The following is a 22,749-nucleotide window of genomic DNA, read 5'->3' on the forward strand; positions in this document are numbered from 1 at the left end:
TGTCCAGTAGACGAGGATTTGTAGAAGAGAAAGGCCCTTTTTCAGGCATATTTCCTAAAATTGCTGCCATGTTGTTTTTATATGGTCATATAAACGAGGGAATACGTCAGTATATGGATATTTTAATTATGTGTGCATGAACATTTGTCAGCTGGCTCTTTAAACACCAGCCAATAGACTGGAAGACCATTGTTGGTCTTGTGCACTGGCCCAATGCCTGTTTCTATGACAACGGTATCAAAACTTCTGTAGCACACATGGCAAAATGTTCCAGGCCAGTGCTTCTCAAACTTTGTCATGTCAAAGGACCTCCAACTTAATATTTATTTGGCTGTGGAGCACCATCTGAAAATATGTTGTGCCACTGCCAGGGGACCCCATACAAGATTTGTGTTGTTAAAATGTTGCACTTGTCTATGTCTACTTTGAAGATTCTTTGAAAATTACTGTGCAGCCAATTGTATGCAGCCAATTGTATACACAAATGTTTTAAGTTGTCACTGCTGTTGTATCCTACTGACTCACCTGCCAGTGAGGAGCCACCACCGGGAGGACATAGGTCTTTCGCCTGTTCCTCCCATCCAACACTCGACAAGTCCCAGGAGTACATGCAATGACCAATATCACCCACCCCAGAACACGGGCCAATATGTACGCATAAACACCCGACACCATGGTGGTTTTGAACCCACAACCTCCGTGGTGATGGGCAAGGACTTAACCACTGCGCCACCCGAGCCTGATTAAACTGATTTTGATGCTATTCAAACTAGTTTTGCTGGGAACTTTGCTGGGAATTTGTATCCTGACCTGAAAATGTATATTCTGTTTACTAAAGAGCTGGAGAGACGGGGAGACCCCTGTTACTGAACACTCGAGTCTAGTGTCTCAAAGATTACTATGGGAATAAATAGCTATAACACTTACTGGAGAAACAGAAAACCCTCAATTCCTCCCACCCATACTGCTCAGTGACACTGCATAGAATAAAATAGTAAGATGATGAAATACTCATGGAAAACAATAACATCTGAAATGAAGATGATACAGTCAACCTCACCTTTAAGTGCGTCTACTCAAATATGATATGATTATGATATAGTACTTTATTGTCAGTTTGCACTGAAATTTGTCTTGCAGCCCAGCGGCCTTGTATGCAACACATATACACACATTTGACATAACACAAAACCAGAAATAAAAATACAGTTACATACATAGAGACATAAGGGCAAAGAGCGATGTCCACAGCTCAGTCTAGTGCTGGCCAAAAACCTGATTTAGCCTCAAAGTCGACTGATGGACATAAGATTTCTTCATTCTGACATTATTGTATGCTGGAACACCATATCTCCTTCCTGAAGGCAGCAACCTATACTCTCCATACAAAACATGGCTAGTAGAGGTGATATTCCTGGCTAACCTTAGGATGCTGTTATCATACGTGGATGTATAGTCTCTGAAGTGGCTGTCCAACAATCTTTGAACAAATGTTTAGTTGTTGCTGCATTTGTGACTTTGAGGCTACAGAGAAACATCCATACCAGGTGGTAATACAGTACTGAAGAACACTCATAATAACAAGTGAAAAACAAAAGTGAAAAGTGAAAAACAAAAGAAGAATCCATCTACTAGCACCAAAGGATCATAAACAGCGAAGGAAATAGATTCCTTGCTTTGTTTTCTTACACTCTGATTCAATCTGATCTTTCCACGACAGGAGATGAACATACCTGGTTAATCTGTTCAATAACAGACGAGATGCAGCAAACCTTCAAATTGTCTCTTTGTTTTTCAAGAAGTACCTGATTCTCTCAATAGCCAATGTTTAAATGCAGGAGCCTCCTCCTTTTTCTAGTGTCAAAATCATTTTTTATTTTGCTGTGATCAGACCATGAGAGGAGTTGTTTCTGTGCTCTCGTCAACATAGGAATGGAGTCTGACAAACCCACAATAATTACTACAGGATCGGGGTCAATGTGAATATTCAATATCAGAGAATGTCTCAAATATCTTAATCCAATATCTCTATCCGAGGGCAAAGCTGTGAAGAAGATTTGCCACTTACCGGTATTTTAACTAAAAAGGTATCACAACACATTTAACATGACCTGTAACCCACTCAATGTCATTGTTTTTGTGCTCCACAGGGGATGAAAGGCCACAAGTGTGACGTGTGTTCTCGTGAGTTCACGCTGTCGGCCAACCTGAAGAGACACATGCTGATCCACAACAGCATCCGTCCCTTCCAGTGTCACGTGTGTTTTAAGAGCTTCATCCAGAAGCAGACCCTCAAGACGCACATGATCGTCCACCTGCCCGTTAAACCCTTCAAATGCAAGGTGAGCGTCAACATTAAGATGCTAGATAACCGCTTATTGCAAAGTTTATATAGGGAACGGGCACAGGTGCGGAGACTTGCTTAGGATGACGTAGTTCCGGTAGGACATTTCCAGTGTCACTGTGTGATGACGGTTATAAATACAGAAGCACTGTGTCAATAATATGATAAAGCTACCGTTTGTCAAGTGTAATATTGCAACAGTTGCCATCAAAATGAAACATACATTGTATTGAATATTGCAGGATATTTCTCTCTCAAAATAGTCTGTGGCTGAGTCTCCTCAGCCACTATAAACATTTCTTAGACTGAACACAGAAACAAAAAGTAACTGTTTGCTCAATCTTGTATTTAAGCTCAAATCTCTAGATATTCTATTTTTTTTTATGCCAGATTTAGCTACTCCTACTGCTGCAAAGTGCTAATCAGTAGCCACTTAGCCGGGGCTCTGCTCATCAGACTTCATCATTGCTTTTTGTTTTTTTTGATTGTGTGAACAGTGAACACTGATTGTGTTTGCTCACTGTGAACATTCCCTACTGTTTGCATTGTTCATTATTTATTTTATTTTATTAGTTTAGTTTTTTTAAACTAGATTGGTGCTCGGATGGCGCAGTGGTAAAATACCTGCCCACCACGGCGGAGTCTAGGGGTTGGAATCCACCGCGGTGCATCCGGCTTTGTCGAGCATCATTCTATATACAAACACAATCGGCCCGTGTTAGGGGAAGGGAAGCCAGGCTGCCAGAGTGATATTGGTTGGGGCTTGGGGGCTCCACTGTCTCCACTAAACAGTAGGATACAACAGCAGTGAGATCACACAGAAATGTGGGGCGGAAGTCTTCTTTTTTTGCAAAAGCTTAATTTTTGTTTCGTTTTTAATAGTTTTAGTGTTTGTAATATGTGGTTTTGTCAGGAAAATAGCTAAACTAGCAGATCTACAAACTCACATTTTTTTTCCCAGGCAACAAAAATGTTTTGGCAATTCTAGTTTTCATTATACTGTTAGTTGTAGTTGACTATAATAACCCTGCCGCTTAGTAGAGGCAGTGTGTGTCCAAACGCTTCGCTCGACTAGACCAGTGCGTCTCAAACATTTTCATGTGTGTCTTCACTTACACAAATATTTATTGAAGAAAGAACGTTTTGGTCAACTGACATTCATCAGGTAGCTGCTGTGCCTGATGGTCAGTTGACCAAAACGTTATTTCTTCAATAAATATTTGTGTAAATGAAGACGGTGTGCGGGACCACTTCTTTTGATCTTTTGTGTTTTTATTTGACCTTTATTTATTCAGGTGAAGTCCCATTGAGATTCAAGATCTCTTTTACGAGGGAGCCCTGTTTAGGGTAGCAGCAGTAGAAAAACATATACAAACATTTACACAAAAACCTTTAAAATAAGAGTGCAACAGAGTAACAAGGAAAAAAAGAAAATAGCACCACTAGTGGTGCTATTTTCTTTTTTGCCTTGTTACTTGTTAAGCATTAACCCATTTTGGGTGGGAACCCCTTTTGGTGTTTTAAACGTAAATGTTATAATTTAGCTATTGAAAAATAGCAGATCTACAAGCTCATAGCGCTACGAGCTTGTAGGTCTGCTATTTTTGACTATCACTGACATAGAAACATGAGGTATTTCAGAAAACTGTCAGGATTTAGAAGACATTTTTTTTAAATGTCGACGTCAGGCCGTCGGGGTTAAAAAAGAAAGAAGGATGAAGTCCTCCGGCTTCAGATCTGTCTGCAAGTGATTAAAAGCTGCAACGGCAGTGTACATGGAGGCTTGTTTGGCAAGTTTAGTTTGAGCTTTATGGACAGTAAGTAACAATGAGTCACTTGAACTGTAGTTACTGGATTGTGTTTGTAATATCCCACCCAACCCTGGCATACAAGGTAGAATGGAGAGTGAGAGACTGGCAGCCTGTGACAAACCTGAGAGCACATTGTATCTAACCAGTGAAAGCATTATGGCACTGAGTGGTATGCATGTAGATCAGATCACTATACTCCAAAAAGGGAAAGAATCTAGCCTCAATCGGTTTTCTCTTGGCGACAAAGGAAAAGCACAATTTATTTCTAAAATAAAATCCTTCAGATTCTTTACCAAGTTTTCAATATGACATTGGAATGTTAAATTGTCATCAATTAGAATTCCCCCCAAAGTACATGCTTTTACTGTGAAACTACTTCTTCTTCAATTTGACTGCCCTACAAGGTTACTATGCCAGAAGGACAAGCCGATGTCTTCTTGCAATTGGAGAACAACATCAGTTTCTTCTTTGGGGGCATTCAGCATAAAGACGAATGCCACAAAAACATTGTCTGTTCTCTCCTACGCACCTGCAGAAGGTCTTTATTTACTATGCCAAGGCCTTCCAAGACCACATACCCCCCATTTGAAAATACATTTATTTTGTGCCAGTGACCCCGTAAGAAAAGACTGTTGTTAGATTAGATTCAATACATACATCTACACCTGTCTATAGTACTATAGAGTCGGTACTAGAGACGTGCCTGCCTGCGTGCGTGCGTGCATGCACACGTGCGTGTGTGTGAAATTAGTTGCAAAGATGCCATTAGCAGTAGCACTTGAGGTAATTGAAAATCACAACCCTGTTGATCTGATTCTTTGATTTCGGGCAATTTAACTTCAATTAAACTTAATTACACTCTGGAAAGTTATCCATCTAGGCCACAGAATGCGGAATAATAAAATGTGCTAATGGAAGAAGCTCTGGCATTGGTTACAAGATGTGACCCATCACACAACTAATGTTTGGCATTGGTAACTTTTCTTTGTACTTTCAGGATTAGAAATGAACATTATGATTTATCTTGTACAGACGTTCTGATGAATTCTACAGTCCACAGGACGGAAGTCGTACTTTCTCTTGCGACACGTTATCGATACGCTGGCGCGTATTGATATTCTATTACACCACTACAGTATATTACCGATTCTCCCGGTGTGAAGAGATTTTATCTTTGGTGGGACGGCAGGGGGTGTGCAATGACCAATGCAACACTGCATAACAGACATTCCCTAGTATATGACTTAGTCTGGACTCCTGACTGGAATCAAAACTTAACACATGGAGTCGTGAATAATCAAAGTCTATGACACATTATTTTCATACACTTTCTTGTGCATTCATATCCAGATTGAAGATGGCCCGGACCGCTAGGCCGGCCCGGGTCGTATTCTAGGTTTTTGAAGGTGTTGTGTGCAGTAAGTATGTGTGTCACATTATTTATCCACGTTAGTGCTGCACAATAATCAAAAGATAAATAAAAGATCGTGATCGAGATTCAGACACCTATGCGATCTCAATTCCTAAAATTTGACCAAGAATCGTGCAGCAGGCTGTCCTATTTTAGTTCATCATTTTAGTTCATTTTAGTTACTCTTCTGTTTTTGAGAGAGACTTTAACACATTCTGGCAGGAACCCCTTTTGGTGTTTTAAGCATTACGTTATACTTTAGCTATTGAAAAATAGCAGATTTACAAGCTCGTAGTGCTTGTAGATAGTGAGCTTGTAGATATGCTATATGAGAAATCGTGAAAATGTAGCGCAAATTTGGAATAATATTATATTCTTTCAGAGAGAACATTTTTACTCAAATCTTTGCTTCTGGGGAGGTCCTTGGAACAACACATTTTGAGATGGGGGCCGGAGGCCAAATACATATAATTTTTGGTTTCTGATACAGAAACTTAGTAGAATCGAGCTCAGGTCTAAATGGGTTAAGAGAGGTTTAAGTCAAGCACTTTGATGTTGTCTGTTTAAAGCCACAATAGGTGCCACATTTTTATGTAGTAATGTTCAGCAACTATAGTCTGAAGACAATAAATATTTTCATGGAAAAAATAAGAATCGTGTGAGAATCGTGATCTCAATTCTTGTGGAGGAAAATTGAGACATTTGAGCAAGAATCGTGCATCACTGATCCACATTTGTTTTTTCCAGGTATGCGGCAAGTCTTTCAACAGAATGTACAACCTCCTGGGTCACATGCACCTCCATGCTGGTAGTAAACCCTTCAAGTGTCCCTACTGCACCAGTAAGTTCAACCTGAAGGGCAACCTCAGCCGACACATGAAGGTCAAACATGGAATGGAGGTCTCGCCTGATGGACAAGGTAAGACCTGCCGCTCTCCTCTGCTTGTTATGTGCTTGTCTAATTGTTAAGGGCTAACCACACCAAGCAATACAACAATAATCATTTAAAAATGGGTCCACGTCACAACCATAACAACGATATAGTTATAGTGATTGGTGTGGACCTTTATGCCTGATTTTACTTTTGGTTTGTGCGATTCGACACTTGTAGATCAACTACAGTATGTCCGGTGTGCAACTTAGTGTAAGGGTCTGGTCACACATTCACAACTGGAAACAATTGCATCCCGTTCACTATGCCAGCAGGGGGGGGGTTCCGGTTGCAGCATGTATGGTACATGTTATGGTGCTAGCCTGTATGGTACATGTTAGCACGTCAATTGCAGTTGCAGCTCGTGCCATTTTGTACGATCTGTCGCACCACGTGTTGGTGAGGGGTGCGTTAAGACGACCGGATTAACCCATTTTGGACGGGAACCCCTTTTGGTGTTAGCATTATGCTATGCTTTAGCTATTGAAAAATAGCAGATCTACAAGCTCATAGCGCGCCACCGAGTGGCGCTACGAGCTTGTAGGTCTGCTTTTTTTGAAAAATCAAAGAACGACTGACATAGAAACATAGCTTTTTCAGAAAACTGTCAGGATGTAGAAGACATTTTTTGAATCTGATCTCAGGTCAATTGGTGAGGGTTGCGTTAAGGTTTGGGAGAGGGTTATGGTCAGGTTTAGGTGTGCTGCCCCGTGGGAAGTTAGGGTGAGTGTTTGAGATAGGTTGTCGTTATCGGACCAATGGTATGTCTAACCAAAAGCATGCACCCGCCGTCACGCCACATGCCATCACATCACGTAGACCAGGGGTTTTCAACAGATTATGAACCAGGGACCACCATCCTGACTAAGAATCAACCTGGGGACCACCACCCTGACTAAGAATCAACCTGGGGACCACTGTTGAGTTGGGTGAGGGGATATTAAAATTAATATAAAATTAAATCAAGTCCTTAACAGTCAGTAATTTAACTGGCATATGCTAGTCGTCCGGAGCTATTCCTTTCCGATGGTTGCCCTTACTCTGTTCTCTTAACCTTCCATATTAAACTCATAGATAGCAGACACATGCGATTGCATGGGCACATTTGACATTTCCTAATAGACTCAACCAGTCAATCCGGTTCACTTTCCATTGAAATTCTAAATCCCTTTCTGTGGAAGTTCTTGACATCCGACTTCCCAGTAACTGACATTGATGTCATCATACATCACCAGGTCACTTAATGAACTAGTTCGTTTCCCAACTAGTGGTCGATAAAAAACATACTAAATGCATGGCCAGGGACCACATGCAATACCTTCACGGACCACCAGTGGTCCACGGACCACCTGTTGAAAACCCATGACGTAGACTGACATGCTACAGTAATATCACAAGGGCACATGCCAGCAGTTGCACTCTGGTTGCACTCATTTTCAGAATTGTGGGTATTTATTCTAATAAACATTCACATTTTGCCATCTCCCCTGTTACAGTATGTTCTTGTTAAATGTCTTGTCGTGTGTACCACCATGAAGTAAATGATGCATGTCACAGCGCTGACCGTGGAGGTGCCTCAGTGATGCTGCATTGATTTTACAATGAATTAATGTTTCCAGTGAACATGAGGCTAATACTTTTTAGCTCTGGCATGTACAGACAAAACAGTATATTACTGCTAGGATGTTTAACGAAGCCTATTTCAAACATCGATCATTTGGAAAGTTTCCTAATGATTATTATACAGATGGCGCCCTACATCTTGTTTTGTTGTCATTTTTTCAACAATCGTACAGTATATGTTGGTCAACTACATTTCTTTTAAACTTCTGAGCCTTTATTGATTGTGTCAGACAGTGGAGATTGCCAGGAAACGGGGGAGAGAGCAGGGGTGTGACATTAAGCAAAATGATGGTCCACCCGGCCTGGGAATTGAACCGGGGACTCGATTCAATCCAGCCATTTTGAGAGTAACAAGGGTCTCCCCAACTATCCAGCTCTTTAGTAAACAGGACATTGAGTTTCAGGTCAGGATACTAACATCCAATCACGAGAGAAGGCATACAGGACACAGGATAAACAAGTGAAATTATAAGTTATGAAACAAAAGCAAAGGGCAGTCAGACAAAATTGGAACTGGAAGTTGGACAAATGATCTTTGTGGAGTTCTCTGATGAGGTGTTTTCTGCCGGAGAGATGAGGAGACTCCTGTTACAGAACAAACTACTAGGTCTAAAGCAATGACTGCTATTGGAAATATCGGATAGAGTTCTCAGTTCCAGCCCGGATCCGACCCGGTCTGATAATGTATATACTGTAGCATACTATATCTACAACCTATAACAAACAAGTATGCGCCCTCTGTTGCTAAAGAGGGATAACAAGATAGGGAGAACAGAACAGAGGAATATTTGTTTTGTTTTTTGTTCTTCACCAACTGCCAGTAAGAAGAGTGATGCTGTGGGCTACTTCCAAGTAGATGATCTGTAGAAAATCTGCGTTGACTAGTCATATCATTGTGAGTTTTCATTCTGAAATCCTGCCGCCAGCTCCAGGAACTAGTTTGTTGATGTTTGTTGTGCAAGATGCACCGACGAATGAATAGATTAAATTGATTGTGGGCTCGTTCAAATTAACTTTTTTACAATGTGTAAACCATGCACTGTGGAAGTACCATCATTTTTCAATTGTCTGTTGCAGTAGCCTAGTGCCTGGTGAGTCGTTTTATAGCATTCATCCATGATTCATGGAAGATTTTCGCACGTGCGTGCGTGTTTCCTCAGACTATTGGGTCGATCTGAGGTAATAATTGCCCTTGCCGGGCCCAATTCTGGTCCGGTTCAGCCCGGGCCCTAATTTTCATGCCCATTTAGAACTCTAATATACATTAAACAATTATTTTAACCAAACAGCCCCTTTAAAGGGTAAGACCACTTTTTTTGAGGTTTGGGTTGTGTAGTTACTTTGCCATGATGCAACTCCAAATGTGGACAAGAAATAAAAAATAACTGCTCCAGTGATTAGAAATTGATAATTCAAAATATGCTCCTCATTGACTTACATTGTAGCTAAAACAGCTCTCAAAGTCACTCTTTTAGTACGTAAACAAACACAAACAATGTTGATTCAGACAATATAGAGCATCACCAAAACTCATGTGGTTTTATTTTTTCATAAAAATGTTATCTTCCTGTTGATTTGTCCATTTTATTGGGAAGAAAACCCGGACTGGATCCGTGGATCCGGATCCAGATCTTCAAATAGTAAAATCAACAGGAATTTTTATTTTTACATTTTTATGCAAAAATAAAACCACATGAGTTTTGGTGATGCTCTATATTGTCTGAATCAACTTTGTTTGTGTTTGTTTACGTACCAAAAGAGTGACTTTGAGAGCTGTTTTAGCTACAATGTAAGTCAATGAGGAGCATATTTTGAATTATCAATTTCTAATCACTGGAGCAGTATTTTTTTATTTCTTGTCCACATTTGGAGTTGCATCATGGCAAAGTAACTACACAACCCAAACCTCAAAAAAGTGGTCTTACCCTTTAATTACTACATAACTGCAGTCTGCAGAAAAAAAAAGACGGGTAACGTGTTAATAAATACACAAAAACAACCACTTTTATTTACTTGCTGTTGTTTGGTTTTTTTTGCCCTATTAGCGCTTCCAGAACTGGAGAACCAGGGAGAATATGAAGGGCAAAACTTCAACTTCACCTCACCAGACAACATGGACAATAGTGGCTCCCAGAACCTCACTAAGCTGACCACAGCCAACATAGAGGACATGGAGGAGTACTACAACTTTGGGAAGGACACAAACGCCTACACTACACCATGAGGGACTGAAGCTCCTTCAGAGGAACGTGGTTCTTCTGAAGACCCCCATACCCCCACCCTCCTTGCTGGAGGTGCTGTCCGGGCTCTGGGAGAAAGACACTGAGATGCTTTTATCGTTTCTTTGTTTTGACCTCCTCCCAAGAGCCCAGAACTGCTAGAACTCTTTACGGGAGAGAGAGAGAGTGAGAGGAGACGCACTTAAAAAGGAGACGTTATTTCAACTCTGTTGTTTGATAACAGAGAGACGGAGACCTTTAGTGGTCTGGACGGGAGCTCCTTTTTGGATTTATTACTCCACCGGTATTAGACTCTTAAAAAAAAAAGAAACGTTTCTGACGGACAAATCTGTATGTCGTGTGTATCGGTTATTTAAAAGAAGAAAAAAAAGAAGAAACGAAAAAGTGTCAGTCACGGAGCATCACAGTTACATTTGATGTGCTTGGCATTTTGTTTACCATTTCATTCAGTCACAAAAGAAAAAAAATGTATGCCCTTATATTTTTTACTTAAAAGTGCCAGCCAGTTTGCAACTGGGCCTCCACCGTCTCAGCTATTTACTCTGTATATCCAGCATTTGATACGTAGTCACAACATACTCATTTGGTCATTCATTGGTTTGAATGCTCTTACTTAACAATTCCTAATAGTAGATAATTGTCTCCTACCCCTTCTTGAATACGAAGGAATCATGTGCTTTGTGTGTGCGTGCGGAGTACATTGCAAGCCATTTTCTCTCCAGGGGTCCCTTACTACCAAAGTTGCTACAGTTCAATGTCAGGTGGCACTAGACTACCACATCACTGACATGTGAAGCCCTCCCCACTGTACAACGATTACGCAGAGTTCAGTGTGTTTACCCAACGTTTTATTTAATTAAAACATGTTACGTGGTTTACCTTTTACATAAATAGCCTTTGACCAAGACTAACAGTGATGCATGTACAAATTCCAAATAAAAAGTGTTTAACCTAAAGCCACGGATGTTACCAGTCGCATCAGGCCATTCGTGTATATCCATATTGTTCAATAAAGAGGTGTTTTAATCCCATCTGTGCCTGAATTTCTCTGTATTTCCTCATTTCCATTGATTGTAAGACCTGCTGCAACAGCACCACTACACTCATTGAGAGGAATACATTGCTATTCAGGCATGAATGGGATTAAACATGGAATATTACAGAACACAAAGGGCCTGATGCAATGGGTAACATCTGTGGCTTTAGTGAAAGCACTTTATATTTCTGATTTATACCAGAGAAGTTAGGGCATTAAAAACAGCATCCAGTGTACTACAAAATGTCAGTAATATAAAAATAAAAGACAAAAAGTCAGTCTTGGTCCAAGGCTAAGTGGTTAATATATTTTTTGGTTTACCTTTACATGAACAATCTATCCCCTGTAGTACAAATACACTACTGTAGTAGAATAATTACCGAGTGAGAACAAGTACAAGTTAAGTACAATGCACTTTTCATCAAAAACCTGGCGTTTAGTTTTTTATTTTATTTTCCTGCAAAGGCTCAAGGCTGTTTTCTGTGAGTAACTGAGAGGAACTTGGTCTCCTCAAAGAGGAGGCTAATTGACAACTCTAAATTAAAAACCCCAACCCTAGTGTCCAAATTTGAGGCAAACATTCAGCAAAAATAGACAATTTGCAAGCTCACAACGTGTTGTGGGCTTGCATATCATCTATTTTTGGCAAAGACATTTCGTTGAGGGTCAACACTGGTTTAAGTGGTTAATGACAACGATATTATTGAACACAGACAGATGATCTGCCTTTTCCGTAGGTTTTTATAATGGCTGTTTCAGTGAGATGGATAGTTCGCTGTTTGCGAGCTCTTCGTACAGAGGATCAGCCATATGTTCTGTTCGTTTGTATAATCAGCGCTGGGTTCAATTCACGTTCAATTACGTTTCAACCTTTGCACACAAAGTCTGGTGCGCTCATTATCGTTTGACGACTGACAAAAGACGCAACAGATTTGATGTGCAGTGGTGTGCGTCATCCCAAAAATGTGCACACTTTCATGGACCCATTTTGTGGGACAGCAAGTGTGGTGAGCAAGATTTTGATTAGCGTAATTTTAATATCAATGTTTCATTTCATTGATATAACATGAAGATTGATATTCAATATATTGATATTTTATTGCTATAATTAAAGCATAATTTCAGGTGTGCAACAGTGTGTGTCATCTAAAATAATTGCACCCTTTCCCCTGGGAAAGAATAAAAAATAAATCCATCTAACTAGCTCATCATTTTTATTTTCATTTTAATTTTTTACTGTATGGTGGTGTCTGAATTCAAGCAGCACTTCACCTATTTTAAACCTTAATTAGTTGGTTCTCACTAATGCTCAGTATAAGATGGCACCATTTTTGTCTACTCACTCCTCTTTTCCACCGGGGTTGAACCGGTTATGTTCTTTTTTCCCTGCCTAATCTTGAACCAATTCAGTGTTTCCTCTGTTTTGGCTTTTTATTTTCTTGCCCTGAACTGGAAATTTGATTTAGATTTGATTTACCGGTATTTAGCACAAAGTATTTAAACCATAATTAAAAAAAAACCTTACACAAAATATAAAAGTAAAGTGCCAGGAGGAGGCAATAAGCCTATGTATAACACAAAAAACACGAACAAATTATGAATATAGAATTTACAAATAACATGATTGCAAATCGTAGTGGGTGTGTCACTATTCTACAGGTTGGAAAATGCAGATGCGATATTATTAACAATGGCAAAAGCAAAAAGGGAAACCGCCATTGACGATTGAATTTCCCCCGTGAAATGGACACTTCGACCGGTCATATTCGACACATTGCTGGCAAAGTCTGGAATTGAACCTAATTACAATGGCCAATTATAATGGCTGCTTGAAACTGGTGGAAACCTGGGCCGGTTCTGTGAAAGCCACCAAGGTTCCAAGAATCTAGAATGGAACCAGTTCTAGAACTAAAGCTATTTTGGTGGAAAAGGGGCCAAAGGGCTGTGGACAGTTTAGAAACCTTCCTACCACCATCTTTAAGCAGGTCATTTCAAGCTTTTATTATTATTATTACAATAATACAAAAGGCTGTACTCTGTATTAGCTTGGAATCCACATCGATGAGGTCATTGGTAGGCAGCTTTCTGAACTGTCCATAGCCCTACTCTGATATACTGTCTAGACAGAAATGTGTGTCATCTGACCAATTACAGTATATGAAGATATGGTTGAAATGAAGCTCTCATCACAGGGAGGTTGTCGGTTCTGAACCCTGTGACTTGTGTGTTGAATTGACAGTGGATGGACCCCCGTGCTGATGCTGCTCATAGTTGTGTTTTTGGGGGAATCCAGTCAGTCACCTCCCCCTGTCCTGCCATGCAGGACAGGCAGACAGTGTTGATATGCACACTAATACCACAGGAATGGTCTACTAGCTCTGTTTTTTTTGTTTTCTTTTTGGAATGAGGAATATCAAACTGAGACCTCATGGATATTGACCATGATTTATTTAATAAAGGATCTCTAGTTTAAAGGAAGGAGAATGTGTCTTTTCAATTTGTCCAAATATATATATATAGTATATATTGTTGCTCCATATTCTGCAGATCTACAAGCGCACAGTGTGTTGCATTGTAGATCAGCTATTTTCACTAAAAGGAATGGTTTTGAAATGCTTTGTTTCCCCAGTGGAACAGACTGCAGACTTAAAGGAAATCCAATTCACGTCAAGTCGACCTCTCAAGTCTTATCAGTTTGACTAATTAGCCGTGTTAAGTGGTCAAATGGGTGGGGCGGTGGTCAGTCGCTTTTGAGATTTTCAAGTGGGCCCTTTTCCAGAAAGGTTTGGGAATCGCTGCTCTAGCCAGAATGTGGTCAGTCGGTGGCCATTAAGCGTGCCAAAATAGGTCTGAAATTTGTGAAATTAGCACCCGTTCTGTTTTCACCTACACATTTCTGTGGTTTAATGAGAAAGCGTTCATGTTGTTATTCACCTTTTTGTTGGCTCATTGGCTCTTGGCAGCTTTATTTATTGTTGTACAAACAGTACAAAAGTTTATTTGGCTGGGATTTTAGATATTGGTCCCTAGAAGATTGTGTGTAGAAAGTTTCAACCAAGTATTTGTACGGACATACCCTTATGGCATAGGCCTACATACAGACTGAACCACTTACCTGCTGCTTTGGGCATTTGACCACTTCAAACCTGCACAAATAGCCAATCTATGGTGCAATTAATACATGAGCTAGTTATAAAATAGAGCATAGAGCAAAACGTTAGGAGTATGTATGCAGGTTCAAATCTGAATGCCGGTGTATTATAACAATGTTGTCATCTGGTGGTCAAATATGAGGTCGCATGGCTACTGCAGAACTTTTGGTCCTCTGCAGCTGATAATGTGAATGCTCTACTGTACTGTAGTACTGTTGTACTGACTGTACTAGTGTACTCTATGAACAGAAGATCATTTACTGTGCTTTTACACTTGGGAGGTTTGCCTTAAGGTGCGGGTAATTTAAAGGTAAACAGTTACACACCTGGACTGAATGCGCTACACTTCCTCTGCAGTTTAGAGACCAGCCAGGATTACTGCATGTTTTTTGTGAGGGTATTGATCTAAGGTTACATATCAAGCAGGACGTCTTTCCACAATTAAAATTGTTACAAATGTCTGCTGTTTCAATGTGAAGCAAGACAAGAAACAATACAATCAGGAACATGTATATGTAGTACCTCTGCTTTGTCACAAGATGGGACACTTTCCTAACATTCCATGTTGTCTCATTTGTAGGCCTATAGGCCTATGTCTGAAATGAAACATACTATTGTTGAACATTTCCATACGATGATGATTAGTATATTGCATGCAACCAATGTACCTTACTTATAGCATAGCACCTTATATCAAATCAATGCATTTAGAGTACAATATCTTTATTGTCATGTCTTTCATACAGCACAGTACGTAGACTACACACTGTACAATAGTGGAGCACGCATGGGTCTATTGCAAAACAGTACAATCTTGTAACAAGTAAGTGTCTTTGACTTTATTACATTTACACACACACGACATAAAGAAGTTATCAGCGCTGTACTCCAGCAGCTCCCAACCTTTTCTGGATCAGGGCCCCCTTGAAAATGTCGGAAGTGTGCCTGGCACACGCATGACCACTTAACACGGCAGCCATTTGCCTTATTAAGAGGTCAGATGGGTGGGCCGTGTGCATTTTCAGAGCATGTTTATTTTAATGATCAATCTATTGATTGTGTTCCACCTTGAATCAATGGAACTAACATGGAATAGAAGTGTACTTTAAGTTCCTATATTTATTCATATTACGACGATTAAAATTACCTTTCCAAGGTTTTAAAGAAAAATATCAATATCTTGTGTTTTGCCAATTGTTTGGGGGGCCCACTTGCAATATCCCCTCAACCCACCGGTGGGCACCAGCGCACAGTTTTGGAATCGCTGATGTACACAATTCTTAAAATACAAAAGCACCATTATTATTAATTTTTACTAACGTTGTCTTCAGTGAAATGGGCAAGATTACTTTCCACTTCCATAACCTAATATTAAATCCCTTTTATATGAATTAATTAATTAATTAATTCAGGCAATGGACCATTGGCAACCGGAAAAAATGTAAAAACGTCCATACAAACTGGATCTCTAAAAATAAAAACAAAAACAACAGACTTGTGTCTGCACCGTGTAGTTTGTTAGAGTGATAGTTATTGGCGGTTTCTATAATGATATGGTGTTGAATATAATGGTTGAATCTAAACTGTGAACTGCCGCCTCACTTGCCCAGAGCTTTGTCCAGGTTGGTCTTGATAGCGTCCAGGAAGTCTGCCGTGTTGACGTAATGTTCATTCAGCTTGCAGCTGCAAGGTCAGAGTTTAATAGCATCAATCGTCGTTAATGTCACATTCTATATTCCTTTATGGGAAGACATTTTTGAAGGTTGTCTGGGAGCGACCAAACACATAATTAGGCCTAACAGTGACATTGACCTATACGGCCTTATTTCTTTGTCTTTAGAGGTAATTAGTTGCTATACAGTGTATATTATACACTTTTAATGAAAAGTCTATATTCTATATATAAAATATATTTTCAGTTTGGGATACCAGTTTTATACAATCAGAAGAGAGAACCTCACAGAGATCCTTTTCAGCTCAATTGTAAAATTTGCAGCACTCGTGCAGGAAACTGGGTTCAAATCCCAGGTAGAAGAGGAAGGTTAGATAGTGCTGCTTTAACAAAAGTCTAGAAACTCACTTGGCCAAGCCGTGGATGCACCCTGCCAGATCTTTAGTCATCACACCGCTCTCCACCGTCTGCACACACACCTTCTCCAATGTCTGAGAGAACCTGCAGGGTTGACATGGAATATTAATGATTGCAGCAGGTAGGAAAGATAAATTACATAGAAAAGAAATATCAAATATCACTATATTACTTCATCAGATCAGGGTTTCCATCCAGTTTGCCTCTGTGCTCCAGGCCCCTGGTCCACGCAAAAATGCTGGCGATGGGATTAGTACTGGTCGGTCTGCCCTAGAATACAGAGAAAAATAAAGTCAATGAATAATTATTATTCTGAGTGCCAGTGCAAAATGTGATTTTGTCTTGGTGCGACATAACTAAGGCTGTGTTTCCTGTGTTGTTTCCAACCAGCTTTCTCTCCATCTCTCACAGAACAACCTGCTCAGGATTAAAACCGGCCCACTCCACGGAAACTGCACTATACTATACTGCAGTATACTGTATACTATACTGCAGTATACTGTATACTATACTGCAGTATACTGCCTCCCACTCTGCAGTCTTGATTCTTCTCTGGACCTACTCTGGCAGCAGAGTGAACCACCAGCTGCTCCTGGAAACCCTCGCTGACCTAGGCCTTGCTGGGACGGAACTAAAGTGGTTCTCCTCCTACCTGACTGACCGGACCTACCAGATTTCTTGGAAAGGTTTGCTGTCCAGGATCTAACTATTTCCATAGACAACACACTGGTGATTCAGGCAGCCAAGAACCTTGGTGTTGTCCTGGAAAGGATCAGACCCTTCCTCACCCAGGAGTCAGCCCAGCTCCTTATCCAGACATCAGTCATGTCAAAACGTAACTACTGTAACTCACTGGACGCCCGGCCTGTGCCTTTCAACAAGTCGCTGCAGCTTTGTGAATGTTTGTTTGTTTGTGTATGTCGGACTTCGTCCGTCATGGATTGTAGTGTGGCTACAGGCCCGTAGGTGACACACACACACTCGTGTATATACTTCTTTGTTTGCGTGAAAACGGCAAAAACGATTGTTAACAGGTTCCACCAATCCTAGTGTCCCAATGTGTAGCAACAGTGTAGAAAGGTGTAGCTCCTTACCTTCTGGTGTTCACGGTAGTGTCTGGTCACCGTGCCGTGGGCAGCCTCTGCCTCGATGGTTTTGCCATCAGGACAAACCAGCACTGATGTCATGAGGCCCAGAGAGCCAAAACCTACAGACACACATGCCATTTACAGATACAAAATACACAACATATTAGTCAATAGTCAACCCCCACTCAGTTCTCCGTCGTGACCGGAGAACGGAGGCTGCCCAATCCACGCAAGGGTCAGCGAGGATACATCAAGTATCAGTATCAATTCTCTTCCTCCACATGGCAACACTGTGGTCCAGCGATCCAGCTGTTTCACAAGTAATTTTGCTTCAAAATGATGCTGACTGAGCGAGGAGCGCTCTCATTCTTTTAAACATACCCGATAGATTCCTCCATCGTTGCCTCTCCTACTTGCCTTCACGCTCGGAAGCAGGGCATACAAGGATGAATGTTTAAGTATTGGGATTTGGCTATTGCGACATGTTTGTAGATGAGCCATTTTCAGCCATACGATGAACTATAAACCAGGTGAACCGTGAAGGCATACTCACCCTGAGCCAGAATATCGGACTGCACATCTCCATCATAGTTCTTGCAGGCCCAGACGAAGGCTCCAGACGACTTCAACACCTGGGCCACCATGTCATCAATGAGTCTGTGCTCATACCAGATCTTTAGCTTGTCAAACTGTGGCTTGTAGTTCCTGTGGAATACATGACAATAATGCAAGTTTGTTTGTCACCTGTATAGTAAAGACAGATGGAGTCGAGGCAGACATCAAACTAACTCCACTAGTAAAATAGGAGAGACAGTACCCCTTTTGTAATAATGTAATGATTATTTCCAACAGTAATGGACTCAATATAACATTACCGGTATGTGGTGATAAAACAATAAAGACGAGTAAAACATGTATTTCATTGTATGGTTCAATATTGGAGAACTTTGACCGTTGCCACCAATTGGCAGCAATATCTATTGTAGTTTTCTTTTAGTGAGCCAGCACTCTAACGTACGGTAAGTCAACCGGCACTGCCCACAACCACACATGACAACATGGGAAATTGACACGTTTGAAGTCTCTGCTTGTGTTGGTTACAGTGCATATGAAGCGGATGTGTGACGTGTGTCCAGCATCTTACTTCTGGAAGATGTCCTCAAAGATGTCTTTAAAGCGCCCATCGTAAGCCTTCAGGATGGTGTTCTTGGTGCTCAAGTAGAGAGGCCAGCGTTTCTGAATGGCATACTGGAAGCAACTGTGAGCGAACCCACTGATGGACTGTTGGAACACAAACACACACATGAAATATTCACTTAGAATGAAAGAAGTCAGTTGTGTCATGTCATCTGACTGATGTCATGTCGAGGCAAATCAAGTCAAGTCGAGGCAAATGTTACCTTACTTTAACTTGTTATTCTTTCAGTCACTTTGAATTGATCAATACTAAAAACATTTCAGTTTCAGCCTGAATAAACGTTGCTTTTTAACTTCATGCACACCTTTCTCTGGTTTAATTTTTCATAATTTAACATGCCTTTCTCAGTGCACAGCAGACTGGTGTACAGTAGATCCTGATCCAATAACGTACTCAATCGAGAATCATGCATCATTTCGATTCAAGAATTGTGATGCCAAGAATCTAAAACGAATCGTGAGATACTGAACAACTCACCTCATCTGTGTTGTACATGCCCATCCCACAGCCTCCAGCGGGGAAGTCGTACACCTCCCACTCTGTGGCTTTGCTTCCATCAGCTGGGCTGAAAATCATCTTGAACTTGCCGGGCTGGCTGACAACGAAGTCTGTGGCCCGGTACTGTGACGGACAGAAAAACAAAGACGCTTCTTTAAAACAAATCATTCCTATGTTTTTGGAAAGCACCTGAGGAAAAACAATGTCTCTTTCACGTGCCTACCTGATCTCCGAAGGCATGTCTGCCTATCGTTATAGGCTGCGTCCAACCAGGAACGAGACGGGGAATGTTCTTGCAGGTGATTGGCTCTCGGAAGACGGTGCCGCCCAAGATGTTTCTGATGGTCCCGTTAGGACTTTTCCACATCTTCTTCAACTTGAACTCTGAGGATATATGATATATACTGTATATGATTGCTGTCGAATGTGTGTGTAGGCTATTACAAGGGAGTAGCGGTGAAAGGCACCTCAAGCCTAATTACTCATTTTCCGCAAGCAACACCACCATGCACCGATGCGGTGGACTATATATCATGAGTGGACTATTATATGAAGCTTGAGCATGTAGTCAGGTAAAGGTGATACCCTCTACTCTGTCCTCGTCAGGTGTGATGGTGGCACACTTCACAGCCACACTGTATTTCTTGGTGGCCAGTGCAGAGTCGATGGTGACCTGGTCATCTGTCTGGTCTCTGTAGGGCAGACCCAGGTCAAAATACTTCAACTCCACATCAACGTTGGACAGGATGAGCTGTTCAAATACAAACCAGAATAGGGCTATTTGTATGTTTGGTGGTATCATATAGTATAGTAGTACTACAAGCTCTCAGTTCACAGTTTCATTTCATCGATGTCGGGCAGAAAAAAAAATGTTTTCCCCCCACACATGACTCACATACCAGTTAATTAGAGTAATGAACTACCTTCTCCTTGATGAACTCCCATATGATGCGGGTCATCTCGTCTCCGTCCATCTCCACCACCGGCTGAGCCACCTTGATGCGCTTTGTGCCATCTGCAAAACATTTAACAATTTATAGCCTTGTCTATGTGGTATATGTGGTCTTTTTTTTTTTTTAAGATATTTTTTTTGCGGCTTACACCTTTTATTGATTTTTGAAGGGACAGACAGTAGGCTGACAGGAAACGGGAGAGAGATGGGGGGATGACATGCAGTAAAGGCCGTGTCGGGTCCGGGAGTCGAACCCGCGGCACACTGCGACTGGATTACCAGTCCGGTGCCCAGACCGTTACGCTACGGCCTGGGCCGGTATATGTGCTCTTTGCCAGGTGAGACACTTTTATCATTTTAAAGAATAGAAATGGGGGAATCAGTGGCCCAGAGCTGAGTCCCATGACACCCAACAAGTCTCCCTTTGGAGACATTCTAAAAAACATATTCTTAACCTTTGTGAACAGGCAAACAGAATATGTAAATAACATAAAATGCATACTAGAAAACATATAACAAGAACTGAGGAGTGCTAGGGGGTGTGATAGTCTGAAGAGGTAAGGTTTCAGACTGCGGTGGAGGATGATAGTGTGTCTGCCGTTCTGACTGAGAGAGAGAGGTCATTTCACAGTTTGGGAGCCAGGAGGAGAGAGAAGAAGACATGTGGAGTGTTGGGCTGTTGGCCAGGGTGTTTTACTGGGGAAGGCTGTGTTAGCTTTTACTTTATTTGTGTATTTAGACGGGACACTGCATATAACCGGTAATGGCCATCACATTATGTATGCAACACAAATTAGCAAATATGCTAATTTACACCCGCAGTCCCTACAATACACAAAACAAAAACAAAACAGGCAGACAGTGGGACTGTGGAATACTACATTAGAAAACAATCATGGCCTGAAGGTACACAGTGGCATGCATTGCCCTTTGATTGCCTTGTAGGTCTAGTGTTTTGAATTGATAAGGAGGGATGCATGAATATTTAGGGAGATTGAAGATCATGCATCCATGTTGTGCTTATGTGTATAATAGAACATGATAAACCTGCTTCCCATAGGTCTGAAATGAAAATTACAACCAAGGGTTGGAATCTGAACTCATTAGACTAGTCACTATGGAGGCAACCTCAATAGGGACCCTCCAAGCTAACATTTGTACCTTTAAGGTAATAAATGCTTTGCAATATAACCGTTAAGCGTTAAACCTGTGCCGTTCTTTAAATAGAGCCACCATGATCATCCATTACCACCAGTTTCATCTTCCACAACTTAAGCAACCCGGGAGAGAGGGGCTTGTGTGTGTGTGTGTGTGTGTGTGTGTGCGTGTGTGTGTGTGTGTGTGTGTGTGTGTGTGTGTGTGTGTGTGTGTGTGTGTGTGTGTGTGTGTGTGTGTGTGTGTGTGTGTGTGTGTGTGTGTGTGTGTGTGTGTGTGTTTAGTGTTAGCTAATATTATCTTGCAATGCTGTTACGATTTTACGATAGATTAGCCTATATCCAGCGCTCATTCTGCCACCGCTACCGGTTGCATAATAGGCTATAGCTTTATCTTAAATGGCAGTCAGAGTCAGACTCATATCCATAATCGTAGGTTTATGATTAAGGAGCAAAATGCGACGGTATAAATAATGAGATTAGATGACGATGAGTTAGGATAAACTCACAGTGTCTATTCTGCTGCAGTAGGAGACTTTGATGATGCTGATGCTGATGGCTGAAGACAACCCCGACCACGGCAGCAGCGGCGCGGGGGGTCTTCTCCGACACAGTCGCAGCCGTCCTGGAGATGGACGTGACTAGAGCTCGGATGTAACCCGCCATGGTGAACGGCTGATCAATCAATGAAGACGGTCGATCCTTTTTATGAATGAACGGAAATTACGGAATGAAGAAAGCGAGCCGCGCTCGGAATTCAACCCGCTTGGAGAAAGTGAACGGAAACAAGCGCTGCTGTTCAGCCAATAGAATGAGCGTAGAGACCATCGCTTGCACGGGCGCGTGCGTGTAGCCTACTGCTAGGAGGCATTTGAGGACACTAGTGACTGTTATGATCTGGTCAGTGTTTCCCACGATCCACACTGACCACACACCACGTTTGCTCTTTAATTTGCATCTCAGAGATGTAATGTAATGTAGCCATGGTCAGTGACAAAACCACGTTTCAAGGTAGGCGCTAGGCTACTTTATTTTTTGTCTCCCGTGCCAACTTCACGGACCTGTCGACAGCTGATCATATTTATTTACTTTAATTGAGATGAGATTCAATTTATTGTCAATGTACAGTAGGCCTACACTAGTAGTCGTCTATAATACTACTGCTGTCCCAGTTATGGGTATGCTGTAATATTTTATTTTGCTTATTTTTCTGAAACTGCAT

The 22,749-nt window shown here is 41.3% G+C and overlaps 2 protein-coding genes across 2 annotated transcripts in view; one reads left to right on the top strand and one right to left on the bottom strand.

Annotated features, from left to right (window-relative positions):
- Positions 1–13,874, top strand: part of znf710b (zinc finger protein 710b) — a 28,092-nt gene extending 14,218 nt beyond the window's left edge. The window contains exons 4-6 of the mRNA XM_083759352.1: positions 2,151–2,342; positions 6,314–6,485; positions 10,166–13,874. Coding sequence (XP_083615478.1) covers positions 2,151–2,342; positions 6,314–6,485; positions 10,166–10,344 — 543 coding nt within the window. The 3' untranslated portion in view covers positions 10,345–13,874. The remainder of the gene's footprint in view (positions 1–2,150; positions 2,343–6,313; positions 6,486–10,165) is intronic.
- A 2,272-nt stretch (positions 13,875–16,146) lies between these two features.
- LOC310878766 (isocitrate dehydrogenase [NADP], mitochondrial) lies at positions 16,147–20,428 on the bottom strand (the record flags this gene model as incomplete). The annotated part of the gene is made up of 10 exons (XM_083793150.1): positions 20,345–20,428; positions 20,007–20,172; positions 19,645–19,805; positions 19,401–19,544; positions 18,870–19,006; positions 18,279–18,430; positions 17,732–17,844; positions 16,810–16,907; positions 16,629–16,721; positions 16,147–16,231 (listed from the first exon to the last, which is right to left on the bottom strand). Exons 1-10 carry the CDS (start codon positions 20,393–20,395, stop codon positions 16,147–16,149), a joined length of 1,200 nt encoding a protein of 399 aa, XP_083649276.1. The 5' UTR covers positions 20,396–20,428.
- Positions 20,429–22,749: the final 2,321 nt, after the last annotated feature.

The sequence above is a fragment of the Protomyctophum parallelum genome, assembly GCF_964188405.1.
Source record: "Protomyctophum parallelum genome assembly, chromosome: 2".
NCBI lineage: Eukaryota > Metazoa > Chordata > Actinopteri > Myctophiformes > Myctophidae > Protomyctophum > Protomyctophum parallelum.